This window comes from Papio anubis, unplaced genomic scaffold (genome assembly GCF_008728515.1).
Source record: "Papio anubis isolate 15944 unplaced genomic scaffold, Panubis1.0 scaffold37, whole genome shotgun sequence".
NCBI classification, from domain to species: domain Eukaryota; kingdom Metazoa; phylum Chordata; class Mammalia; order Primates; family Cercopithecidae; genus Papio; species Papio anubis.
This window is the reverse complement of record NW_022163852.1, coordinates 357,060-382,427: the sequence shown is the minus strand read 5'-3', so window position 1 is coordinate 382,427 and position 25,368 is coordinate 357,060. Positions and strand designations below refer to the sequence as shown.

General features: G+C 35.5%; 1 protein-coding gene across 12 annotated transcripts in view; it reads left to right on the top strand.

The window, feature by feature from the left end:
• The window catches only part of LOC101002362 (little elongation complex subunit 2), a 56,776-nt gene that overhangs the window by 8,468 nt on the left and 22,940 nt on the right, over positions 1 to 25,368 (top strand). For 8 of the 12 annotated variants that reach the window (XM_021941726.2, XM_009210317.3, XM_003901007.4 and 5 more), the window contains 8 exons: positions 2,781 to 3,042; positions 4,385 to 4,504; positions 14,463 to 14,600; positions 15,854 to 15,970; positions 16,139 to 16,298; positions 17,534 to 17,715; positions 21,455 to 22,448; positions 23,150 to 23,325. In XM_021941726.2, coding sequence (XP_021797418.2) covers positions 2,781 to 3,042; positions 4,385 to 4,504; positions 14,463 to 14,600; positions 15,854 to 15,970; positions 16,139 to 16,298; positions 17,534 to 17,715; positions 21,455 to 22,448; positions 23,150 to 23,325 — 2,149 coding nt within the window. Of the gene's footprint in view, positions 1 to 2,780; positions 3,043 to 4,359; positions 4,505 to 14,462; positions 14,601 to 15,853; positions 15,971 to 16,138; positions 16,299 to 17,533; positions 17,716 to 21,454; positions 22,449 to 23,149; positions 23,326 to 25,368 lie in introns of those variants that run through there. The other 4 variants (XM_003901008.3, XM_009210316.3, XM_017961627.3 and 1 more) reach the window with 3 other exon arrangements.

The window sequence follows — 25,368 nt, the reverse complement described above, 5'->3', positions numbered from 1 at the left end:
TTTTATCCATTGGTTCGCTCTGAGAGAGTGGTGTTAAATGTTTTTTTCTTTATTTGGGGACCTACATATTTTCTAAAAAACTGTTGTCATCTTTTGGAATTTTTGACATATTTATTCTAGTATTATAAAGTTAATTTAAAACAAATCAGGAGTAGTTTGGATGGAACGTAACTCACCCTTTGTCCAGATGCAGATCTAAATTAGTAATTCTCAGCCGTTTCAGACTGATACCCTCCCACTTTTTATGACAGATATTTATAAGAAATAAGATACCTCCTTTACTAGCTTAAAATGAAATTAATAGATATAATTTTTAAAAACAATAAGTGTGAAATAATTTATTTTTATGTAAATTCATAGAGACTACTGCATTATGAGATATAATGAGGTAGTGAGATGCATCAGTTAAAATGAATACAGTTCATTTATTTAAGTTCATTTAAAATATTTAAGAGAGAATAAAGCATACCATAAAATAATCATAGGAAAAATAAAATGTACTGTTAGGATAAATAATAACAGACTAGACTTATTTGTACCTGGTAAGAAAAAGCCTGAAAGGGACTGTTGAAAGTTATGCACGATAGTAGTGCATATTGCAGACATTTAGTCTTCCCCCCCTTCTGAATGCCTTTAATCCCCCCTCTTTTGTGACAATCCAGATACACCTATAGGCTTCCAGAAGGCCCTGGGGACATTAAAACTGCCTTGATTGAGAACCACTGCTATGGATATTTTCTCTTCCTTCTCTTTTTCTCCCTTAATCCCTGATCATGATGTTCTTAGGATTCTCTTCAGTCACCTACTTGGTATGTTCACTTTGGAAACCTAAGTTCTCCATAGTCGCATTGTGTTGATGTACATATCTACTTTTCTTTCTTCTTCATTGACTTCTCTAATGCACTTGATTATAACATCCTGGAGATTGGAGATGGTATTGTACTTAGTGTTGTATTTCCAGTACCTAGCATAGGCTGGCACATGGTAGTTAATAAATATTAACAAATGGAGGAATGAAGAATGAGTCAGCAGATGTCCATCTTTCTCATTAGTTTCCCTTCCTTTCTGGATTATTGTGTAATTTGGAGCCAGGTTATAGGAACAGTTACTGTGGTGGAAATTACAGTCGTACAGGCCAAGGAAGTATAGTTTCTGATGCACTTCTAAAGTCTCTTATTTAAAATGTAGATTATAATAACTGAATAGCAAAAATAGAGACGGGTTATGAATAAGATAAGGAAGTTGTGTTCATAGACCTTAATTTGGATAAGGTGACTTCTTAAAAGTAGGGGTAGCATTTGTGAATCTGAGTAACAGAGAAACTCTCTAAAATAAAAGAAATTTATTTGGGTGTAAAGCATTGCAATGGGAATATGTATGCCATAGTAAACTATGTGCGTATTCAGGGAGGTAAAGGAGGACAAAGATTTTTAAAGGAAAAAATTAGGATTATGTGATTGTTTTGAAATAGTTATACTTGATCTTTGAAAGATAATAACAAAGGTGACACCAATCCAAGGTTGGACGGGCAGTTCCTGAACAAATACCCTTGCAGAAGTATTTTGTTATCAGGAATTCAAACATGAGAACTCTGTCTTCATGGCCTTCACTAGCTCTAATTATTGGGGGGGGGGTTTTGTTTTGTTTTGTTTTTTTAAGTTCCAGAGTACATGTGCAGGATGCGCAGGTTCGTTAGGTAGGTAAACATGTGCCATAGTGGTTTGCTGTACTTACCAACCCATCACCTAGGTATTAAGCCCAGCATGCATTAGCTATTTTTCCTAATGTTCTCCTACCCCAACCCCACCCCACAACAGGCCCATGTGTATTCCCTTCCTTGTGTCCATGCATTCTCATTTTTCAGCTCCCACTTATAAGTGAGAACATGTGGTGTTTGGTTTTCTGTTCTTGTGTTACTTTGCTGAGGATAATGGCTTCCAGTTCCATTTGTGCCCCTGCAAAGGACATGATCTCATTCCTTTTTATGGCTGCATAGTATTCCATGATATCAAGGATTTTTAAACATTGGTGACTCCATTGTGATTCTGACAACCTTCACACATTCCATAAACAAATATGGTAACAAGTTCTGAAACTGCTCACTGCTTTCTCTTCTGGTACATTTCATTAAAGATATGCCAGGAGTTTTGTTTGGCATCCATGAAAAGCATAAAGTCATTTGCATGAACTCAGCCATGTACCAGAGTGATAGAGGATTGTACAACTTTTCCAAAACCATTACTGCTTTCAAAAAATACGGTGCATATGTTAGAATTCTCTTAATTTTTGAGATAAGCAGAGGAAATCGGAACATTTAAAATCTCAATGAATTTTTGTTAACCTCAAATTTGTGATTGCATTACATTGTGTTCTTAGTAGGTTTTGTTCACCATATTAACTGATAAATCTTAGTGATGAATTTAAGTATTAAGAACTCAAATTGTAATACAATGTAAACATAAAATACCTGCATATGTAATTGGCAAGAATGATTTTCACCTCTTTATTAATGGGGAAAAAAGTTCTAAATTGAATAAGTATGCCTCTTCCTCTCCATCAGGTAATTGAAGGTAAGTTGGCATTGTGAACCTATCCCACAGAATACTTAATCTACTTTAAATGGCTAAACATCAAAATGCAGGTGGCAGAGTTAGATAATAATCCAGAGTTTACTCTGTTAATCACGCTATATTCTCCCTAGTGATTGAGAATCATGACGTTCCATGATAGTAATCTTCATGTGAAAAGCACATATTTGTAAATTATATTTTGTTTTCCAGACGTATAGGAGAAAATTTGAATGCTTCAGCAAGTTCTGTAGAAAATGAGCCGGCAGTTAGTTCAGCAACTCAAGCAAAGGAAAAAGTTAAAACCACAATTGGAATGGTTCTTCTTCCAAAACCAAGAGTTCCTTATCCTCGTTTCTCTCGTTTCTCACAGAGAGAGCAGAGGAGTTATGTGGACTTGTTGGTTAAATACGCAAAGATTCCTGCAAATTCCAAAGCTGTTGGAATAAATAAAAATGACTACTTGCAGTACTTGGTATGTATTCTATTCTTCAGTTTCAGGAAAAAATATTAAAAATTAGGAAATATTTTTATCTTAAATGTACATTTATGTTTTTAGGTCTGCTCATCTTTTTTAAAATGGAAAATTTAAGGAGATTACTTGACAGAGCAATGGTGCTTTAATTCTTTTGTTGATTCCATTATAGTTCAAGCATTTTGCTCCACTGCTTAGCATGTCTTACTCCATTTCATCTTAAGTACTAGCAGTAGAACTTTACATAGATTATACCAATTTTAAATTATTGCTTAATTATTACTTCAATTAAGACTTTTCCAAATTCTCTCAATTATATAAATGATGCTGTGCTGAACATCTTTGTAGCAAAATCTTTGTTCATATCGATGATAGTTTCCATAAGATAAATTCTTAAAAATAAAACTGCCAGACCAAAACATTATGCATATTTTCAAAGCTTTGATCTGCAGTTACACATGCGTAAATTGTTCTACAAAAAGTTTAAACCAGTTTGTTTGTACCTCTGTTGTATGACAGGTTTTGAAAAAACTGTCTTCTCTAATCCTACAGGGATAAGGTAATAGAAAATTGAAATCAAATTTAAAAAAAAAAAACCATCTTCACTAATATTGGACATGACCTTTTTTGCCTTTAATTTAAAATTGGAAAAGTGATCTCTTGCTTTACATTAATTTAATTTATGATTACTAATGAAAATAAACATTTTCCATATGTGGATAAGCCATTTTTATTTTTTCTTTGGTAACTTGCTTGTTTATATTATTTGCTCATTTTTCAATTTGGATGTATGTCTTTTTAAAAAAATTTGAGGCCAGGCACGGTGGCTCGTGCCTATAATCCCAACACCTTGGGAGGCTGAGGCAGGTAGATCACCTGAGGTCAGGAGCTCGAGACCAGCCTGGCCAACATGGCGAAACCCCATCTCTACTAAAAATACAAAAAATTAGCCAGGTGAGGAGGCGCCTGTAGCCCCAGCTACTCGGGAGGCGGAGGTTGCAGTGAGCTGAAATCGTGCCACCACACTCCAGCCTGTGCAACAAAGCGAGACTCCGCCTCAAAAAGTAAATTTAAAAAAAAATTTTGACAGCATTTTATAAAATCAGCTTCTCAATTCCTGAGCATGTATTGTATAGTCTTAGTCATTTGCTTTTCTATTTTGTGGAGTTTTTAATAGCAGTTTATCGTTACTATGTAATAACTTTTACTGACTTCTTTGATTTCTGCTTTGGATTTGATACTTTAATTATTAAGTCCAAATTATTATAGCAATGATTAAGAAATTGATTGTTTTTTAATGAAACTTTTTATCCCAAGACATGTCTACTTTTTTAAAAATCAGGATATGAGAAAACATGTGAACGAAGAAGTTACTGAGTTCCTAAAGTTTTTGCAGAATTCTGCAAAGAAATGTGCACAGGATTATAATATGCTTTCTGATGATGCCCGTCTCTTCACAGAGGTAAAAATCAACTCACATTTGTGTAAACTGCCAGTGATAGGCAATAGCAGCATTCTGAAATGTGTGATGATTCCCCCAAAAGCATTTGGAACTGTCAATATTACCAATTTAAAAACCGCAGGTCTTTTCTTCATCATGCATTAAAATAGTTTAAAAACTAACATCTCAAAATTGTGTACTATAGTATATTTGTATGTATATTTATATTCTTTAACGATCCAACTATTATATCATTACATTTTACTCACGTAATAGTTTGAACTGACCCACTGATTTCACTTGTGAGAGAATAGTGTTTAAAGAGTTATCCTGGTACCTAAAAATCTGGTACTTTAAAACTCAGTCACGGGAACTTGTGCTCATTATGTTTGTGGTAACCAGCCACAAAATGATAAACTTCAGCTCTGAGTTCATTTTTTGATACTTCACTCATTCATGCAAATTTATTAGCAAGACCTGTATATCATCCCAGCTCGTACCCTACCATCATTCATTGAGCCTACCAGAAAATTAAAGTATACTACTTAAATAGGTAAGGCGTGTGGCACACGCCTCTAATCCCAGCACTTTGGGAGTCCAAGGCGGGCAGATCACCTGAGGTCAGGAGTTTGAGACCAGCCTGGTCAGCACAGTGAAACCCCGTCTCTACTAAAAATAAGAAAATTAGCCAGGCATGGTGGTGGGCACTTGTAATCCCAGCTACTCAGGGGGCTGAGGCAGGAGAATCACTTGAACCTAGGAGGTGGAGGTTTGCAGTGAGCTAAGATTGCACCATTGCACTCCAGCCTAGGTGACAGAGCGCGACTCTGTCTCAAAAAAATTGGATAAAGTATGCTACTTAAATAATAACTATATATGTACATACACATATATTTATAGTAGAGTTTATAAATATCAGTGTAAATTTAAGCCTTTAAAACTGGTCACTGTAAACAATAGTGTTAATATATTTAACACTGCTGAACTCTACACTTAAAAAGGGATAAGATGGTAAATTTTACCATAGTTTTAAAAAGCAAAACTAGGCACTGTAAGTTGAAGGACAGCAGGAGTATTACACTTTCACTGTTTTTTAAAAAAAAAAAAAAAAAACAGGCCAGGCACGGTGGCTCACACCTATTTTTTCAGCACTTTGGGAGGCCAAGGCAGAAGGATTCAGCCCAGTAATTTGAAACCAACCTGGGCAACATGATGAAATCCCATCTATACAAAAAATTTAAAAATTAGCTGACATGGTGGCATGTGCCTGTAGTCCTAGTCCTAGTCCCAGCTACTTGGGAGGCTTCGGTGGGAGGATCACTGAAGCCCAGGAAATGGAAGCTGCAGCGAGCCTTGATTTTGCCACTGCACTGCACTCCGGTTTGGATGACAGAACGTGACCCTGTCTCAAAAAAAGGAAGAAAAAACAAAAAAAAAACACTGTAAGGAAGAAATTTGTTGTTAATATGAACCAGAAGAATGATTCTTGTAAATAAATGAATTTGATTTTTATTTTCTGTGAACCTAAATATAATGTATCCAAATGGAATGTCATAATTTTCTATGTGGAAAAGGAGCTGGCAGCTATTCTTGTTTTTTAATAGTGCCTTTTAAAAGACCAGAATGATGTTTTTAATACATAAGTCATAGTTCAGGCTGGAGTGCAGTGGCACAATCCTAGCTCACTGCAGCCTTGAATTCCTGGGTTCAAGTGATCCTCCCCACCTCAGCCTCCTGAATAGCAAGAACATGGGCATAGGCCACTGCACCTAATTTTTTTTTAGAGACAGGGCCTCCTATGTTACCCAGGATAGTCTCAAACTCCTGACCTCAATCCTCCGGCGTCAGCCTCTCAGAGTGCTGGGATTATAGCCCATCTTTCTTAGGAAGAGTCTTTACAAAGTTCTGCAGTGGCCTGCATGATCTCTCCCCTCCCTCCCATCCCCCATCCTCACTTTCTACACATTGTCCTATCAGTTATTGTGCTCCCACCTGCGGACTGGCCTTTACATTTCTTCAATACTTCAAGCATAGTCCTGCCTTAAGTCCTTTGGCATTTGGGGTTTCTATTTTTCTCTCAGTCTGTTCCCCGGATTTCTGCATGGAATAGTGTCTTGATTCTTTTATGTCTCTCTCTGTTCAGATGTCACCTATCAATGAGGATTTCCCTGATTACCCTATGGAATGTAGTATGACCCTCACTTTTCCCTTTACCATGTTTTATTTTTGCTTATTGTCCTTCTCACTGTTTTTGTAAAACAGTGCCTTTTTGTAAGTGCTGTTTTATTCACTGATGTAGTCTCCCAATGACTAGAATAGTGTCTGGCGTGCTTAAGTGCTCAAGTGCTCAATGTAAATATTTCTTGTGTGGATATAAAACTGTACTTTATTAACAAAGTACATTACTTGGTAGCTAATGGTAAATGATAAACATTGTCATGTTTTTTTCCATATTGATGTGGAAGCACATTTTCTCTAAGTTGTATTTTACATCCCCACTGCAAAGATTCACTGATACTTTTCTAAGATCTTTTAGTTTTAAGATTTTATGTCATGCAATGTCATGTATATATGGAAAAGTATATAGAACAAAAGAAAAAATAGATACAGCTTAACAGGTAATTGTATAGTAAACATCTGTGTAACTCTTACCCAGGACAAGAAATAAAACAATACCAGTAATCCAGAAGCCCCCTGTGTAGTCCTCCGGTATAATAAATAACATTCTCCTTACTTGAATAAATAATCACTGTCCCAGCTTTGGTGGTGATAAGTTGTTTGCTTTTTGTGTGTATATGGAGAGTGGTAGTTCTACTTCTCTTTTGCCTGATTTTGTGGGGATTTTTTTTTCTTTTTTTTTAAGAGACAGAGCTTTGCTCTTGTCGCCCAGGCTAGAGTGCAGTGGCACGATTTCAGCCCACTGCAACCTCTGCCTCCTGAGTTCAAGCTATTCTCCTGCTTCCGCCTTACAAGTAGCTGGGGTTACAGGCTCCCGCCACCACGCCCAGCTAATTTTTGTATTTTTAGTAGAAATGGGGTTTCACCATGTTGGCCAGGCTGGTCTCGAACTCCTGACCTTGGGCGATCTACCTGCTTCTGCCTCCCAAAGTGCTGGGTTATAGGCGTGAGCCACCGTGCTTGGCCCCTTTTGCCTGATTTTGAATTTTATGTGAACAGAATGCTTTTGGGCCTTCCTTCTTTCATTCAGTATTGTGCTTTTTAGATTCTTAAGTTGTGTGAGTTATAGTTCATTCATTTTCATTTCTGTCCATTTTTCCATTATATGAATAAACTACAATTTATCCTGTTGATCAGAACTTGGGTTGCTTCCAGTTTGGAGCTATTCTAAGCAGTACTCTTAAGAAAATTCTCATACATTTATTTTGGTACACATATGCACACGTTTCTGTTGGATATATAGATGCTTCTTGACTCACGATAGAGTTACATCCCAATAAACCTATAGTGAATTAAAGATGCATACACCTAACGTACCAAATAGCATGGTGTGTTTTAGCCTACTCTAAATATGCTCACAATACTTACATTTACCTACAGTTGGGCTTAATCATCTAACACAAAGCCTATTTTATAATAAAGTATTGAGTGTCTTGTAATTTATTGAATGCTGTGTGTTGTGACAAAATTGCAATGATTTGGCACCATCGTAAAGTTGAAAAATCATTTAGTGGAACCTTTATAAGCTGGGGACTGTTTGTATACCTAGGAGTGGAATTATTGGGTCATAGAGTATGCATATCTTCAACTTGAGTAGATTTGCAAATGGTTTTCCAAAGTGGCTATACCAGGTTATATCAATTTACATTCTAACCAGCGGTGTTCAAGTGTTCTGTTGCTCCACATCTCAGATAGAGATATATATATATACACACACATATATACGTATATATATATATACACATATATATATACGTATATATATACACACATATATACGTATATATATATACACATATATATACGTATATATATATACATATATATGTATATATATACACACATATATATGGGGGGAGGGGAGAGCACACGCATGTTTTCATATGCTTCTTGCTCACTTTTTCTTGCAGAATAACTGTTCATTTTTTCTAATTGATATGTAAGATTTCCTTATATATTCCAAATACAAAAACTTTATGGGCTTTGTATGTTGCAGTTTTTCTCCTTTTTCTGTTTTGAATTTTATCTTTTTATATTAACAAGCTAAAATTGTATGTATTTATTTTGTACAATATGTTTTTAAAATATGTATACATTGTGGCAAGGCCAAACCAGGCTAATTAACATATGCATTACCTCACAAACCTATTTTTTTGTTGTGAGAACTCTTAAAATCTACTCTCTTAGCAGTTTTCAATTACATCGTAATTATCATCACCATGTTTTACAATTAATCTCTTGAACTTTTTCCTCCTACGTGACTGAAATTTTGTGTCCTTTAACCAACATTTTGACCACCACTCCAGCTATTAATGCTCACTGCCTAGATGCATTCATTCACTGTGGTTTGCACAGTTGTAATATTCTGATTGCATCATTTATTCATTGGAATAATTTTTAAAAGATATGCTTTCCCTTATTTACTATTCGGTTTCCCAGTTCATGTAGCTTACCATGGGACAAAATAAATACTAGATTCTTTCCTTTGAAATATCACTTTTTAAAAAACTAGTTCCTTTTTATTCTCCAATGATGATGTATTTTCTTTTTTTAAAATGTTATTAAATCATGGAGTTAAACATATATGTGTTTCTGTCCACGAAGATTATTATCCTTTGTAAGCCTCAAATAATACTAACTCACTGAGAGGCTCTTCCTACTGGCTTTTCAGTCAATCTGGTAGTCTTTGAGGCTCATTTTCTACATTTCCTGCCCTGGCGCTGGAATCAGCCATTTTCTAGAGCCCTTGTTTCTTTCAGTGTGAAGTGATATTTCAAGACTACAATGTGGGCACTACGGATGCTCCTGGGTTGATCATTGTTTTGAGAATAATTCAGTGGATAGAACTAGGAAAGAATATCTCATATGTCTCATTTGCTTTATCCCACATTACACTCACAACAGCCTCAAAATAACAATACTAGTGATCAATACGATAACAATTGAAATTATTTTTTGTATGCTCTTCTCATTCTCCCCCACATTTTTTAAAAGATTGTACTGTGTTGTTATTGTTAGAGCATCATATAGCCATTAAATCCTAAAGCCTCCCTTTTAAATCCACATTTAATTTTTAAAACTATTGAGGTATAATTTACATATAAAAATTACTCATTTTAAGTGCATTTCTTCTGTGAAATATCTATTGAAGTATTTTGCTGATTTTTTATTTGCTTTTATTTTTATTAAGCCATAAAGTTTCTTTATATAGTCTGACTACAACTCCATTATATATAGTTTTCTTCCAGTTTGTGATGTATTTTTACATTTTTTAAATAGTGTCTCAAAGAACAGAATTTTAATGGTCTAATTTATCAAAAATTTTTGTGGTTAGTGATTTCATGTGTTCTGGCACAGAAATATTTGCCTATCCCAAGTGATTCTCAGACTGGGGTCAGTTTTACTCCTTCCTCACCCACCCCCCACCCTGCCCATCCCTAGGACTTTGACAGTGAGACATTTTTGGTTGTTGCAACTGGTAGAATGCTAGTAGTATCTGCTGCGTAGAGGCCAAGGATGCTGCTAAACATACTAAATGCATGTGAGTGACGTCCCATACAACAAGGAATTATCCAACTGAAAGTGTCAGGCGTGCTTGCATTGAGAAACCCTAATCTAAAGGGCTTATAGTTTTAACTTATACACGTAAATAAGTCTATGTTGATTTCAAGTTAATTTTTGTGTAAGATACAAGGTAAGGATCAAAAGTCATTTCTTTCCTTATGAATATCTAGTTGTTCTAGCATAGTCATTTTCAACTGAGAGTGACTTTGCCTCCTAATGGACATTTGACAATGTCTAAAGCTTGGTAGGGGTGCTGATGGCATCTACCAGGTAGAGCCAGAGGTGCTACTAAATATCCTACAATGTACTGGACAGCCTAACACTACAAAGAATTATGTGGTCCAAAATGTTAGTAATGTCAATGTTGAGAAACTCTGTTTTAGCATAGAGTTTGGTTGAGAAGGGTATTTTTTCCCTTACTGAATTACCTCGTCACCATCATGTGGATCAACTTTTTTTGCAGACGGAGTCTCCCTCTGTCACACAGGCTGGAGTGCAATGGTGCAATCTCTGCTCACTGCAACCTCTCCCTCCCGGGTTCCAGCAACTCTCCTGCCTCAGCCTCCCAAGTAGCTGAGATTACAGGTGCCTGCCACCACACCCAGCTAATTTTTTTGTATTTTTAGTAGAGATGGGTTTCACCATGTTGGCCAGGCTGGTCTCGAACTCCTGACCTCAGGTGATCCACCTGCCTTGGCCTCTCAAAGTGCTGGGTTTAGAGGTGTGAGCCACCATGCCCAGCCTGGATCAATTTTTTGACTCTGTTTTGTTTCATTAATCTGTATGTCTGTCTTGATGCCAAAACCATATGGTCTCGATAACTGTAGTTTTATAGTCCTGAGATCGTGGGTTCTTTACATTCTCATGTAAATTTTGGAATCAACTTGTCCATTTCTACAAAAATCTAGGTGGGATTAAAACAGTGTTCAGCTAGATTGCTTTCCTTTCTTTTAAAAATAAAATCTGATAATCTCTTTTAATTAGAAAGTTTAGCTATTTACATCCATTATGATGACAGTATGTATTGATTTTGTTTGTGCTTTCTGTTTTACTTTTTCTGTACTTTCTTCTTTTTTTTTTTTTTTAAACTCCTTTTGAGGAGATTGACATTTTTCCTCTTTTTCCCCTGTCTGTTGGTTTGGAAATTACATGTCTACTTTCTGTTTTCTTAGTGGTTACTCTTGAATTTTTACAGTGAATAATTCCATTATTCAATATCAACTAGCCTCCCGAACAATACAGAAATCATAGAACATTTTGACTGTCATTACATCCCTCTTGACTTGTATGCTGTTTGTTGTAATGCAGTTTCTTTTTTAAATCTACCCACATTATTATTTTATATGGACTATGTTTGTTTTAATTTATCTACAGGTTTGCCAAATTTTGGCCCACCGTTTCTTCTTCTCAAACCTACATTCTGAGATTCTTTCATTCTTCTTGAAATCCTGTGTATTCTAGATGTGCCTTTGATGAAGGTCTCTTAATGGTGAACAATCTCCATTTTTTTAAATTTGGAAATCTTTTATCTGTCTTGTTCTCATTTTACTAATATAATTTTATTTCATACACAATTCAAAGTTGGCACTTACCTTTTTTCCACAACACTTAAAGATACAATCCTACTTTTTCATGTTGTTGTTGAAAAATGTATTATCTAATTGTCGTTTCTTTTAGGGCTTCTGTCTTTTCTTACTGTAATTTTGGTGTTTTAGAGTTTCCTAAAAATATGCTTTTTAATAAAATCCTGCTGGCTGATTGTGTTTACTGTGTCTGGATTTATAGCCTTCATCAGTTCTGGAGAATTCTCAACCATATTCAATGACTGCTGCTTCATTTTCTCATTTCTCTTCCTAGGATTTCCAAATTTTTCCAAGGCTAGACCTCAGTGTGTCCTCCATTTCTCTCTCTTTTTTAAATTGTGGTGAAGTATACATAACAAAATTTACGATTTTCACCATTTAAGTGTACAGTTCAATAACATTAAATACATTTACATTGATATGCAACTGTCACCACCATCCATCTCCAGAACTTTTTGTCTTCCCAAACTGAAACTGAGTACCCATTAAACAGTAGCTCCCTGTTTCCTCTTCCCCCTAGTTCCTGGCAACCACATTCTGTTTCTGTCTGTATGAGTTTCACTACTCTAGGTTCCCCATATAAGTGGAAACATACAGTATCTGTCTTTTTGTGACTGGCTTATTTCACTTAGCATAATGTCCTCAAGATTTGTCCAAGTAGTAGCATATGTCATAATTTCTTTCCTTTTTAAGGCTGATTAATATCCCATTGTGTGTTTGTGTGTGTGTGTGTATGTGTGTGTATATATATATGTATATATATTACATTTTGTCTGTCTGGTCATCCATTGATGAACACTGGAGTTGCTTCCACCTTTTGGCTGTTACGAATAATGCTGTTATGAACATAAGTGTACATATATCTGTTCAAATCCCTGCTCAAATGTAGAAGTCTTATGTTTGACTTCCCACCTGATCTTAGAACTGGTTGAAGAATTTGCCCTCAAGCCACCTCACCTTTCCTAGGTTTCCTTACTCTTCACTGCTCTAGTTTCTCCTCTTTGTGTTGATTTATGGTTCTTGCATATTTTCCTTGCTTTTCACCAAGCCCAGAAATATTTTTCCCTTCTAGCCCAAAATAAAGTTTAGGGAATATTTTTTATAATGATAGATGTGTATTGTATAAATGCATATGCTTTTGATGAATTTCAAGATATTTTGATGAATTCTCAAGATATTTTGAGTATTAAACACTAATAGCACTCAGTGCGTGAGTGATGGGGAACAGCCTGAGTCTTTTAACCTCCTGTGTTCAGTTAGTTATTTTTCAAAGAAAGATAAATTACTGGTATAAAACTTTTTTTTTTTTTTACTACATAAGCTAAATAATGATCCTTTAGTTAATTGAGGACCTACCAGTTGTAAAATACTTTCAATAATTATATAATGTAACAGAGTGTAGGTGTAAAATTGTCTTAGATTTTCCTTTGACTCTCTTGCTGTAGTTACTGAATTAAGTAAATTCAGTTAAAAACACTGTAACATCCACCACAGTTTTACCAGGAATGATGTGCCAATGAATATCTAACAAAAATAGTCTCTGTTTCACGTAGTTCTTATGTATTACCTTCCTTTGCATATTCAAATTCTTGTAATAACTACCATAGGAAAGGAATGTTACAAGTGAAAGTTAACTAATAGTACAAATAAGGAGCAAAGATATTTTGCAGATATGAGTTTGCAGTTGACTCAGATTTTTTACAACTTTTCCATATTAGTCCACATCTCTGTTAGTTACAAATGATACCATGGATTAAATATCAAGATCTGCCATGAAAAGCATAGATGAGGAGAGAAAATGTGAAACATAGGGAGTAGGGATTAGAAAAGGGGGGAAGGGGTTCTGAAACTATAGATGAAAAGATATACTGGAGTAAAGTTATTGATTTGTAACTTGACACATTTTACAAGTATGTAAAGGGAGAGGGTATGTAGATCTATATGATAAAGATAATATATAAAGATGCCAAGAGCTTTTGTGACCTAAAATATATTATGAGACATTCAGGAAAGGTTCGTTGACAGAAGAAGAAGAAATACGTATCTTAGAAGATAATGTATGTATGTGTTTTAATCAAACAACTCTCCCCACCCCCAACAGCTATGCATCTCTGAATTCTTTATATATTATCACAAGTGGCACATACTCTTCTCACAAAAAGTTGTGAATTTTGTTTACTTACCAATTACATTTCCTCATAAGTTACTGATTTTTTTAGATTATAGATTACAATGACCCGTAAGATAACTACTTCATTAACTTATTGTGCTTGGGAATGTTTTCAGAGTATACTACTTAATTTCTAATTATTCATATAACTGCTTTTATTGCAGTAAAGTGTGTTGAAATTTTCATGTGCCTTTCTTTAACAGTTTCTTAAATAACATGGAAAATATATTATGTGTCCTCTAATTTTAAATTTTAATGAGACTGCTAATTTTACTATTAAACATCAATATTTTAAGCAACTGGGTTAAAAATAAATTATGAAAATAAAGAATATACAATGTGTGTATTGTTAGTAGCTTGATTAATGAAATCAGGCTAATTTTTGCACTGAATAATTACATAGTCACATGTAACTGAACATTTTCTTTTTGCATTATTAGAGAAATACAATACAAATGAATTTTTCTTAATTTCTGTTTCTCAGAAAATTTTAAGAGCTTGCATTGAACAAGTGAAAAAGTATCCAGAATTCTATACTCTCCACGAGGTCACCAGCTTAATGGGATTCTTCCCATTCAGAGTAGAGATGGGATTAAAGTTAGAAAAAACTCTTCTTGCATTGGTAAGATTTATCATCAGAGGATATAAGCTTTTTTTTGCCCAAAATATCATACATATGTGTGTATGTGTATACACGTATATATATACACACACATATATATACCTTGTGTGTGTGTATATATATATACATATATATTTTTTTTGGGGGGGGAGACAGAGTCTCACTCTTGTCACCTGGCATGTAATGGCATGATCTCAGCTCATTGCAACCTCTATCTCCCAGGTTCAAGTGATTCTCCTGCCTCAGCCTACCAAGTAGCTGGAATTACAGGTGCCCGCCACCATGCCTGGCAAATTTTTCTATATTTAGTAGGAAATGGGGATTTCACCATGTTGGCCAGACTGGTCTCGAACTCCTGACCTCAGGTGATCCACCCACCTCAGCCTCCCAAAGTGCTGGTATTACAGGAGTGAGCCACTGCCCCTGGCTCATGTATACTTTATATAGAATTATATTTAAATGTTAAGCAATAATTAGGTGACTTTAAAAATATGTAATACCAATCTGTTTCCCTTTGTTTTTATTCTATGGATACAAATACTTGATGTTTTTAAAAATGCCACTACTTTGTTCCTTGATTTTCTTTTCTTACCACCCAATCTGAATGCCCCTGAATACAAGCAGAAAGCCCCTTTTTTTAATGGGATTTTATTTACAAACATATTGAAAGTAAGTGTGTGGAGAGGATATTTTGGAGTTTCTACCATCCCCTGTTATGATTTGTGTCTCCTAAAAGGAGAAGATAGACTTTAAAGTGGCAGGAAAAATTCTATGAAACTGACCTGGCATGATGGCTCATGCCTGTAATTCCAGCACTTTGGGAGGCCGAGGCAGGCGGATCACTTGAAGTCAGGAGTTTGAGACCAGCCTGGCCAACATGACAAAACCCCGTTTCTACTGAAAACACAAAAATGAGCTGGGCGTGCTGACACACACCTGTTATTCCAGCTATTCAGGAGGCTGAGGTGACAGAATTGCTTGAACCCAGGAGGCAGAGGTTGCAGTGATCTGAGATCGTACCACTGCACTCCAGCCTGGGCAACAGAGAGAGACTTAGTCTCAAAAAAAAACCACAGGTAGTGGTTGTCAAGCAAAAATATTAATATCTTGGCATGAAGTTTCTAAATCTGATGTTTACATTTAGTAGAATGATAAATTTCAAGTTAACAATTTCATATGATGAAAGATACTTTTCTTAGAAAAAAATACATTGCAATTTTTGCAATAAAATGATTACTATTTTTCATATTTAGGGCAGTGTAAAATATGTGAAAACAGTATTTCCCTCAATGCCTATGAAATTGCAGCTCTCAAAAAGCGATATATCTACCATCGAAACGTCAGAACAAACAGCTGAAGCTATGCATTATGTAAGTACCAAGGCAGCATTGGATCTTCCTAAATAATCTTTTATATCTCACAAAATATATCTAACCCGATTGTCCTAAAGTCTCCTTTCTGACTTTTTTTGTTCTTTACTTTATTGAAGAAATTTTCAATAAGTATAACCAAGTAACAAATTACTTGTTGTTTTTCAGGATATTAGTAAAGATCCAAATGCAGAGAAGCTTGTTTCCAGATATCACCCTCAGATAGCTCTAACTAGTCAATCATTATTTACCTTATTAAATAATCATGGACCAACGTACAAGGAACAGTGGGAAATTCCAGTGTTTATTCAAGTAATACCTGTTGCAGGTTTGTGATTTGCTATGTCAAATAATGCTCTCAAAAAAGAGAGGTTGGACCGTGTGTTCTCACTCATAAATAGGAGTTGAACAATGAGAATGCATAGGCACAGGGAGGGAAACAACACACACCGGGGCCTTTCGAGGGGTGGGGGGCAAGGGGAGGGAGAGCATTAGGACAAATACCTAATTCGTGCAGGGCTTAAAACCTAGATAACAGGTTGGTAGGTACAGCAAACCACCATGGTACATGTGTACCTATGTAACAAACCTGCACATTCTCTACATGTATCCCCAACTTAAAGTAAAATTTAAAAAAAGAAAAAAAAAGAGAGGTTGGAACCATTTCATTTCAGCTGTCTAAATATAGGTGGTCAGTTGTGAGATACCAAAGCACTGATTTGAGGAGGACATAAGTTTGACACTTACATTCAGTAAAACTGTTTATGTATAAAGCTACTATAGGCTCAGCACTACTAAATGAATTAATTAGGTCTATAGCACTTGTAGTTGTATTTAAGGGTGAGAGCGACAAAATGATGACATAGGGTGGCCAAGAAATACATGAAATGGTCAGGTTGTTCTGTCTTTCACGGAAATGAAAGGAACGTAGTACTTTAGTAGACAACCTCAAATGGGTGAATTTCCATGACTTATTTACTTGTCTGTTACTGGAATTTGGAATTACAGTAAGTCTATACATATAAGTGTAGGGTAGTCTGTCTTTCAACAATAAAATTAATATTTGCATATTAATTCCTGTATATAAGAAATTATTTCCCTCCTGTTTTGATTCATATTTAGTTTTTTATTTTTTAAATACCTTTCAGAATTAATATTATATGTTACAGCATAAATATAATAAGTGAAAGATTATGTCTATTGAAACAAAACTACAAATTAGAGTTAAATGTAATATATTCTCTGTGGTAAATATTTCATCATTTTTTGCAAGTTCCTATAAGAAACTGAGTAATAATGACAGTAAGAATATAACAGTAAAAACCAGAAATCCTTTTTAAACATTGTTAGAAAGACATTTTTCTTCTGCCAGTTGGATTTTCTTGCCCTTAGATTTCTAAAGGACTTGAATATCTTCTAGTCTAAGGGTAGCAAATATATGGGACATGTGCTGCCATTCTCCTGTGTCTCTTTGTTTGGTGATCTTTATGTCATATATCCTGTTTTTAAAAAATATATCATGATTAGATGCTAATCACCTCTTTCTTTGGTTTCTGTTTTAAGGTTCAAAACCGGTTAAAGTAATATATATTAATTCACCACTTCCCCAAAAGAAAATGACTATGAGAGAGAGAAATCAAGTCTTTCATGAAGTTCCATTAAAATTTATGATGTCCAAAAACACATCTGTTCCAGTCTCTGCAGTCTTTATGGACAAACCTGAAGAGTTTATATCTGAAATGGACGTATGTAATTTTTTTTTTTCCCCTAAGGGGAATGTACTTGTTTATCCTTTTGAAGCGTAAAGTTTTATTGCAAATCCCTAAACCTAGTAGTTAAAAATACAAGCTTTAGATTCAAACTTAAATTGAATTTCAAGTCTAGGTAGACTTTAGGCAACTAAGTTAACCTCCCTCAGCCTCAGTTTTCTCTTTTCATACATGAAAGCAAGTAGTACCTACTTGACAAGGTTATTATGAGGGTTAAGTTTGATATTTTATGTTGAAGGGTGAGCACAGTTTTTAGTTATGTATGTAGTGAAAACTCATTGATGGTGGTGGTTAATGTGAGGTTTTGTTTAATTGGTCTCATTCATATTCAAGAGCTTTATTTTTTTGAGATGGAACCTCGCTCTGTCACCCAGGCTGGAGTGCAGTGGTACAATCTCTGCTCACTGCAACCTCCGCCTCCTGGGTTCAAGCGATGCTCCTGCCTCAGACTCCCGAGTAGCTGAGATTACAGGTGTGCACCACCATACCCGGCTAATTTTTTTGTATTTTTAGTAGAGACAAGATTTCACCATGTTGGCCAGGCTGGTCTCAAACTCCTGACCTCAGGTGATCCACTCGCCTCAGCCGCCCAAAGTGCTGGGATTACAGGTGTGAACCACTGCATCTGACCCATATCTAAGTTTTTAAGTGTGAAAAGGAACAGATGAGTTTAATTTGATTGGTACAGAAAGTATTTGGCCAGATTGTTAATCTGAAGTATACTTAGTAGCTGTGTGACCTTGGGCAGATTACATAATATCTCTGTGTCTAGTTTGCTTATCTGTAAAATGGGCATCATGATATTACCTAACTCATAGGATTGTTCAGGTTTAAATGAATTTATACATACAAAGCATTTAGAGTAACACTTGGCACTCTGTAAATATTAGCTTTTATTATTCTGTATTGTAAAATATTTTTTCCATAAGTTTTTATTGAGCAGATACTATTCTATACAGGGAGGAAGCAGCAGTGAATAAAAACAAAACCTATTTTCCCTCAGACCTTAAATAAGTGGTAGAGGGCCCAAATACAGTAAAAAAGCAGGTAGTGGTAAATGCTATGGAGAAAAATAGAGTAGGCTAAGGGGAAATAGAGATATGGGTGGGGAAGGGGTCATTTTATATTCATGATTAAGAAGGCTTTTCTGAGGACAGGAAATGTGAACAGAGACTTGAGTAAAATGAGGAAGCAAACAAAAGTTTAAAATATAGAAATGTTTTTATTGTACTTAAGAGCTCATACAATTTTAAGGATATTGGCCTTTTGGTTTTTATATTTGTTTATGTTTTTCTCTTTGCCATTTGCCTTTTTATATTTTTATGATACACATGTCATAAAGCACTTTTAACTTTTGTTTTCTTCTTACACATTTTACTTTTAAAACTCTGCCTACAACTTATATTGAGGTGAATGTCAGGCAGTAACAAGAAGAAACATGAGGTAGAAGAAGGATAAAAATTGACAGTGGCTTCTTTCAATAATGGTAGGCCAGGTAATTGGGACCCTCCTTTTATTGATGACATCTAAAAAAAGCTGGACAGATACTAAAATGTCTTTCTTAGAAGCATGAAAAAGCTAACAAGATAGTGAGGAATTGTAGGGCTGAGGTACTGAAGAAGACAGGATTCCTAGAAGGTCAGCCTATTACTTAGGGTTATTTTTGCCTTGGATTATATTTGCCAGTTCTGAAGAGGCAACTAAGAAAATGAACTGTGCTTTTGGCAGCATCATAAGACTAGAGGGATAAAAGGAAAAGTTCAGTTTTCCACCAAGGGCCTGGACCCCAAAGGGGCTGCACCTCAGGAGTCAGGGTGAAGCAGAAGTAAATGAGCCTTCTCTGAGATTGTAGCCTGAGTTTTCAGGCCCTGAACTTGGAGTAAAATGCTTTTTCTACATTGCAGGTGTCTTCAAACACCTAGGAAAGTAACTAAAAATGAGAGAAGAATAATGCATTTTTTTGTAGCCTCAAATTATTATACCTCTTAATGTCTATTAGCCTAATTTTTGTTGCTAAGTATTCTGTGATTATTTTGATTTCTGTAGTCCAACAATTTGGAATGTTTTTAAATTTCCAAGTGCTTGAGTTTATTGTTTGTTAACATTTTTCTTAATGATATCTAATTTTATTTCCTTCTGAACATAGAATAAGACTTTATCAGATTCTGCTTTGGTCTATATTGAGATTTTCTTTGTATATTAATTTGTAGTCCATTTTTTGAAATGCCCTTTGGATTCTTGGGGGAAGGGAAAAGGTTTATCTTTGTAATCTGTTTACATATATATTTTCAATCTTTCATATATATTCTCATTATTTAATATTATTCATACCTTCTGTATTTTTTTATTTTTTACTTAGAGACAGTATCTCATTGACCTGGTATAATTATATTTCTGTCAAATTTTTCTTTTATTTTTCAGTTTATGTAATAAAAATTTATGACCACTATCTGTTTACCATGGATTTTCTCTTTTTTCAAACTAGCATTTCTCCCTTTTCTATCTAACGCTTTTTGCCTTGAATTCTGCTTTGTCTAACACTTACACTGCTATTCTTCCTCTTTTTATCTCTTGATGGCATCTGTAGTTGTTTTGTTTTTAACCTTTTTGTGTAGGAATGCCTCACATAAGCAGCATATAGTTTAATTTTACTTTATTACTGAATTTGGTAGTCTTTTAGTAGGAATTACCATTCACTAGCTACCATTTACTGAGAGGTTACTTACTATGTGACAGGCACTATGCCAAGAGATTTTCTATATATAATTTCTCACTTAATCTTTAGAACAAATCCAAGAAGATGCCCCTGCTATACCTGTTTTAGAGATGAGGCAGTTGAAGTTCAGCGAGGTTAAGTAACTTACATGAGTTGATCTTTCTTACTCACTACTGATGGCTGTTAGAACCCTTCTCTTAAATCCTGCACTGTAAGGCTAGTGGATGTACATAACCAATTACCAAATTTCTACGGTATTTAAAGTGCTCTGTCAGATTGAAGAGAGATCTTCTGGTACTTGTCTCCTTGTAGAGGGGACAATGTATTCCTGAATAAGTTAAAGCTGTGTATAGTTTTTCCATTACCAAAACAGCACATGAAAAACAACATTTATGACTTCATGTCTCAGAATACAATAAACCACCTTCTGTCCATTTCTGCCCCATCTTTTGTTGCTGAGAGTTGTTTTCCCTGAGTAGTTGTGGAAAGAAAGTCACTGGTTGATACTAAGGGTGCACTAGAAGCTGGCAACACTTCTCTGGCTGCATTAGAAAGCAGCGCCCTCACAGTGGCAGGGGGACTTTCCTCCTGGTCAGCTAAGACCAAGTGTCTCTGCAAGAGTCTATAGAGTAGACATAAATGAAAATCTACCTCCCGTTTGGCTCTACATTTGTTTTTTGTGGTCTTGTCTATTTTTTTTTTTTTTTTTTGATTAGTTGAAATTCCTCTTGAGATGTAGTAGTTCGTAAATGTTCCATTTCTTGTGCTATTACAACTTGGCAAATTTGCCTGTTATCATGAACGTTTCAATGGGAAGATAAGGTTAATAATAGTTGGCAGTAGTTTGTTGTCATCTTAAGCAAGAACCTTTTATAACCATTAGACTTTTCTTTCTACTTTAAAAGAGCATGAAGTATGTATGAGAGGGATAGGGACATTAAGAGATAGGTAGGGTAGCTTGAAATTTTTACTAATACTTTACCAATTTATTTACTTAAGATGTCCTGTGAAGTCAATGAGTGCCGAAAAATTGAGAGTCTTGAAAACTTGTATCTGGATTTTGATGATGATGTCACAGAACTTGAAACTTTTGGAGTAACCACCACCAAAGCATCAAACTCACCAAGTCCAGCCAGTACTTCCACAGTACCTAAAATGACAGATGCTCCTACAGCCCCCAAAGCAGGAACTACCACTGTGGCACCAAGTGCACCAGACATTTCTGCTAATTCTAGAAGTTTATCTCAGATTCTCATGGAACAATTGCAAAAGGAGAAACAGCTGGTCACTGGTATGGATGGTGGCCCTGAGGAGTGCAAAAATAAAGATGATCAGGGATTTGAATCATGTGAAAAGGTATCAAATTCTGACAAGCCTTTGATGCAAGATAGTGACTTGAAAACATCTGATGCCTTACAGTTAGAAAATTCTCAGGAAATTGAAACTTCTAATAAAAATGATATGACTGTACATATGGTACATGCTGATGGTGAAAGACCTAATGTTCTGGAAAACCTAGACAGCTCAAAGGAAAAGACTGTTCAATCAGAAGCAGCTAAAACTGAAGATACAGTTCTCTGCAGCAGTGATACAGATGAGGAGTGTTTAATCATTGATACAGAGTGTAAAAATAATAGTGATGGAAAGACAGCTGTTGCGGGTTCTAACTTAAGTTCTAGACCAGCTAGTCCAAATTCTTCTTCAGGACAGGCTTCTGTAGGAAAGCAGACTAATAGTGCTTGTAGTCCAGAAGAGTCATGTGTTTTAAAAAAACCTATCAAACGAGTATATAAAAAATTTGATCCAGTTGGAGAGATTTTAAAAATGCAGGATGAGCTCTTAAAGCCAATTTCCAGAAAAGTACCCGAATTGCCCTTAATGAATTTAGAAAATTCTAAACAGCCTTCTGTTTCTGAGCAATTGTCTGGTCCTTCAGACTCCTCTAGTTGGCCGAAATCTGGATGGCCTTCTGCATTTCAGAAGCCAAAAGGACGTAAGTAAATATTTACAAAGAGCTTACAGCGTTTTACTTGTTCTTTTTCCTTAGGTTTTTCTCCCTCATTCCTTTACTTTGTTACAACCTGTTTTGTAATTGTCATATAGTCATTGATAATTCATTTTTTCAGTCTATTGATCAGTATTTCAGCTTCCAAAATGTCCTCTCTAGATATGTATACAAAGGCGTATGGGTCTTGTGACTTGTGTTTATGTAGCATGTACAGTGACTGCTAAGCTATAGTAAAGTGATTTGTCAAACTGATGAAGGGTAAGTGCATCCAGAATAATCATAAACATTGATTGATTTAAAAATTATTTATACTTGGTGTTGGACTGCAGTTTTATACTTTTTGGTTTTGTGAAATCTGCTCCTCAGCTCTGCCTAGATTAGGAATAGCATTTCTTTTTAAACTCTTTTTCTTTTCTCACATTGTATGCTGTCTCACGAATTTATACTTTGCCTAGAGTTCGTCGTGAAGGTTAAAAGGAGAAGAACCTTAAAGCTAGGATTTCAGCTCTTACTGCAGTTCCAGTAAAAGTAAACAGAAATGGTAATAGTGTGAAGGTCCATTAGGCAGAGAAGTAGAGAATTAAAGATGATAGAAGTTTTAAAATAGGTAATTGAATTGTTATATCCTTGATTATGCTGGGTAAAGAGCTAATATATTTTTAAAATGAGAAATACTATTTTTAAAGGTTTGCCGTATGAACTTCAGGACTATGTTGAAGATACATCGGAATACCTAGCTCCTCAGGAAGGAAATTTTGTGTATAAGTTATTTAGCCTGCAAGACCTGTTGTTACTTGTACGCTGCAGTGTCCAAAGGATAGAGACAAGACCACGTTCTAAAAAACGGAAGAAAATCAGAAGAGTAAGTTGTTATTCGTGGAGTTAGAATGTGATCACGTAAATAATCAACAGATACTTAACATGCCATTACTATGAAGTTTAAATTGCTGAGCACTCTTAGTAGTATCTTCAGGTTGAATTTTGTTTTTTTGTTTTTTTACTAAAATACTGAGATCAATTTTAATAAGGGAAAGTGTTTCTATATAGTAGCCATAAATGCTGGTAACATTCATGCTTGGAATATACAAATTGAGCAGCCCTAATCCAAAATTCAAAATGCTCCAAAGTTTGAAAGCTTTTGAGCTCTGACATGGTATCCCAAGTGGAAAATTCCACCACACGTGACCTCATATGATGAGTCACAGTCCAAAATCCAGTCAAAACTTGGTTTCATTTGTAAAATTATATAAAATATTGTATAAAATTACCCTCAGGCTCTATGTATATGGTGGGTATGAAGCATAAATGAGTTTTGTGTTTAGACTTGAGTCCTGTCCCCAAGATATCTCATTATGTATATGTAAATATTCCAAAATCTGAAACACTTCTGGTCCCAGGCATTTCAGATAAGGGATACTCCACCTGTATAAACTTTATAAAAAACTGCATCATCATAGATTACATCTAGATTGGCACATATATTCCTGTTTTCTCTGGGAATTTGGATTTCCGTTATTACATGCGAACTCGAGCTCTTTTCTGTCTTTCTTTGGGGCTCTTTCTTGACTTGCTTTAGAAGTCCAAGTAGAACTTTTGAAAGATGGCCTTTCACACACATTTAAGGTCTTTTCAGGATTGTTAGAAGACCAGATCTCTTCCTTTCTTTTTCTCCCTGTTGTTTCTTTTGGGTTTGATATAAATATTTTCCTCAGGAAAAAAATGTATACTGCAATTTGAGTAATTACTTCTTTTAATAATTTTTCGTATTTGAAATTCTCTTTCAGATTAGTTTGCATTTTTTTGTGTATGACTGCTGAATTCTGATAAAGGGAATCTTCTATATTATAATTGAGTATGTAATATTAAAGTGTGTTTCCTTTAATTTTTCTTGAGGATTTTTTCTGTTGTATATATTTGTCACAGTACACATTTGAAAAAACAAGTTTTGGTGTCTCTGTCTCTTGTTACCTAACTTACTGCCCAATAAGAATCATCACTGACCACTTTGAATGTCAGTGTGTTTTGAGGTAGGGATCAGGTGAATCCAGACTAGTGATGTTCTAGTATTGATTCTTGTGGAGTACTTCCTGACTACTGTATCATATTAAAGAATAACTGGGCCGGGCGGTGTACCTCACGCCTGTAATCCCAGCACTTTGGGAGGCTGAGGTGGGTGGATCACGAGATCAGGAGATCGAGACCATCCTGGCTAACATAGTGAAACCCCATCTCTACTGAAAATACAAAAAATTAGCCAGGTGTGGTGGCGGGCGCCTGTAGTCCCAGCTACTCGAGAGGCTGAGGCAGGAGAATGGTGTGAACCCGGTAGGCGGAGCTTGCAGTGAGCCGAGATCGCACCACTGCACTCCAGCCTGGGCAACAGAGTGAGACTCCGTCTCAAACAAAAAAAGAGAAAAAAGAAAATGTTGTAAGTAGTACTATTTAAACTAGTTAGGTAAAAGTACATCCCCCATCAGTGTTTCCTACCTAAAAACCAACTTACTTAAATAGAGCTTTGAAATACTTAGAAGTCTCTTCAACCTCTGCTGTCCAAGAACTTCATCTCTTCTTTGTTTTTCCTTGGTTTTTCAATTATTTTAGTTGTCATTTTAGTTTCCAGTATCATTTATGTTTCCTTACCAAAACTCTGCTTAATAAGAGTTGCACTTTAAAGGAGAACTTAAAACATCAGCCAGTCTAAAGTGATGGGATAAAATAAAGAGTCTAGGCCAGGCACAGTGGCTCACGCCTCTAATCCCAGCTCTTTTGGAGGCCGAGGCAGGTAGATCACCTGAGGTCAGGAGTTCAAGACCAGCCTGGTCCACGTGGCGAAACCCCATCTCTACTAAAAAAAATATAAAACAGCTGGGCGTGGTGGTGCACCTGTAAACCCGGCTGCTCGGGA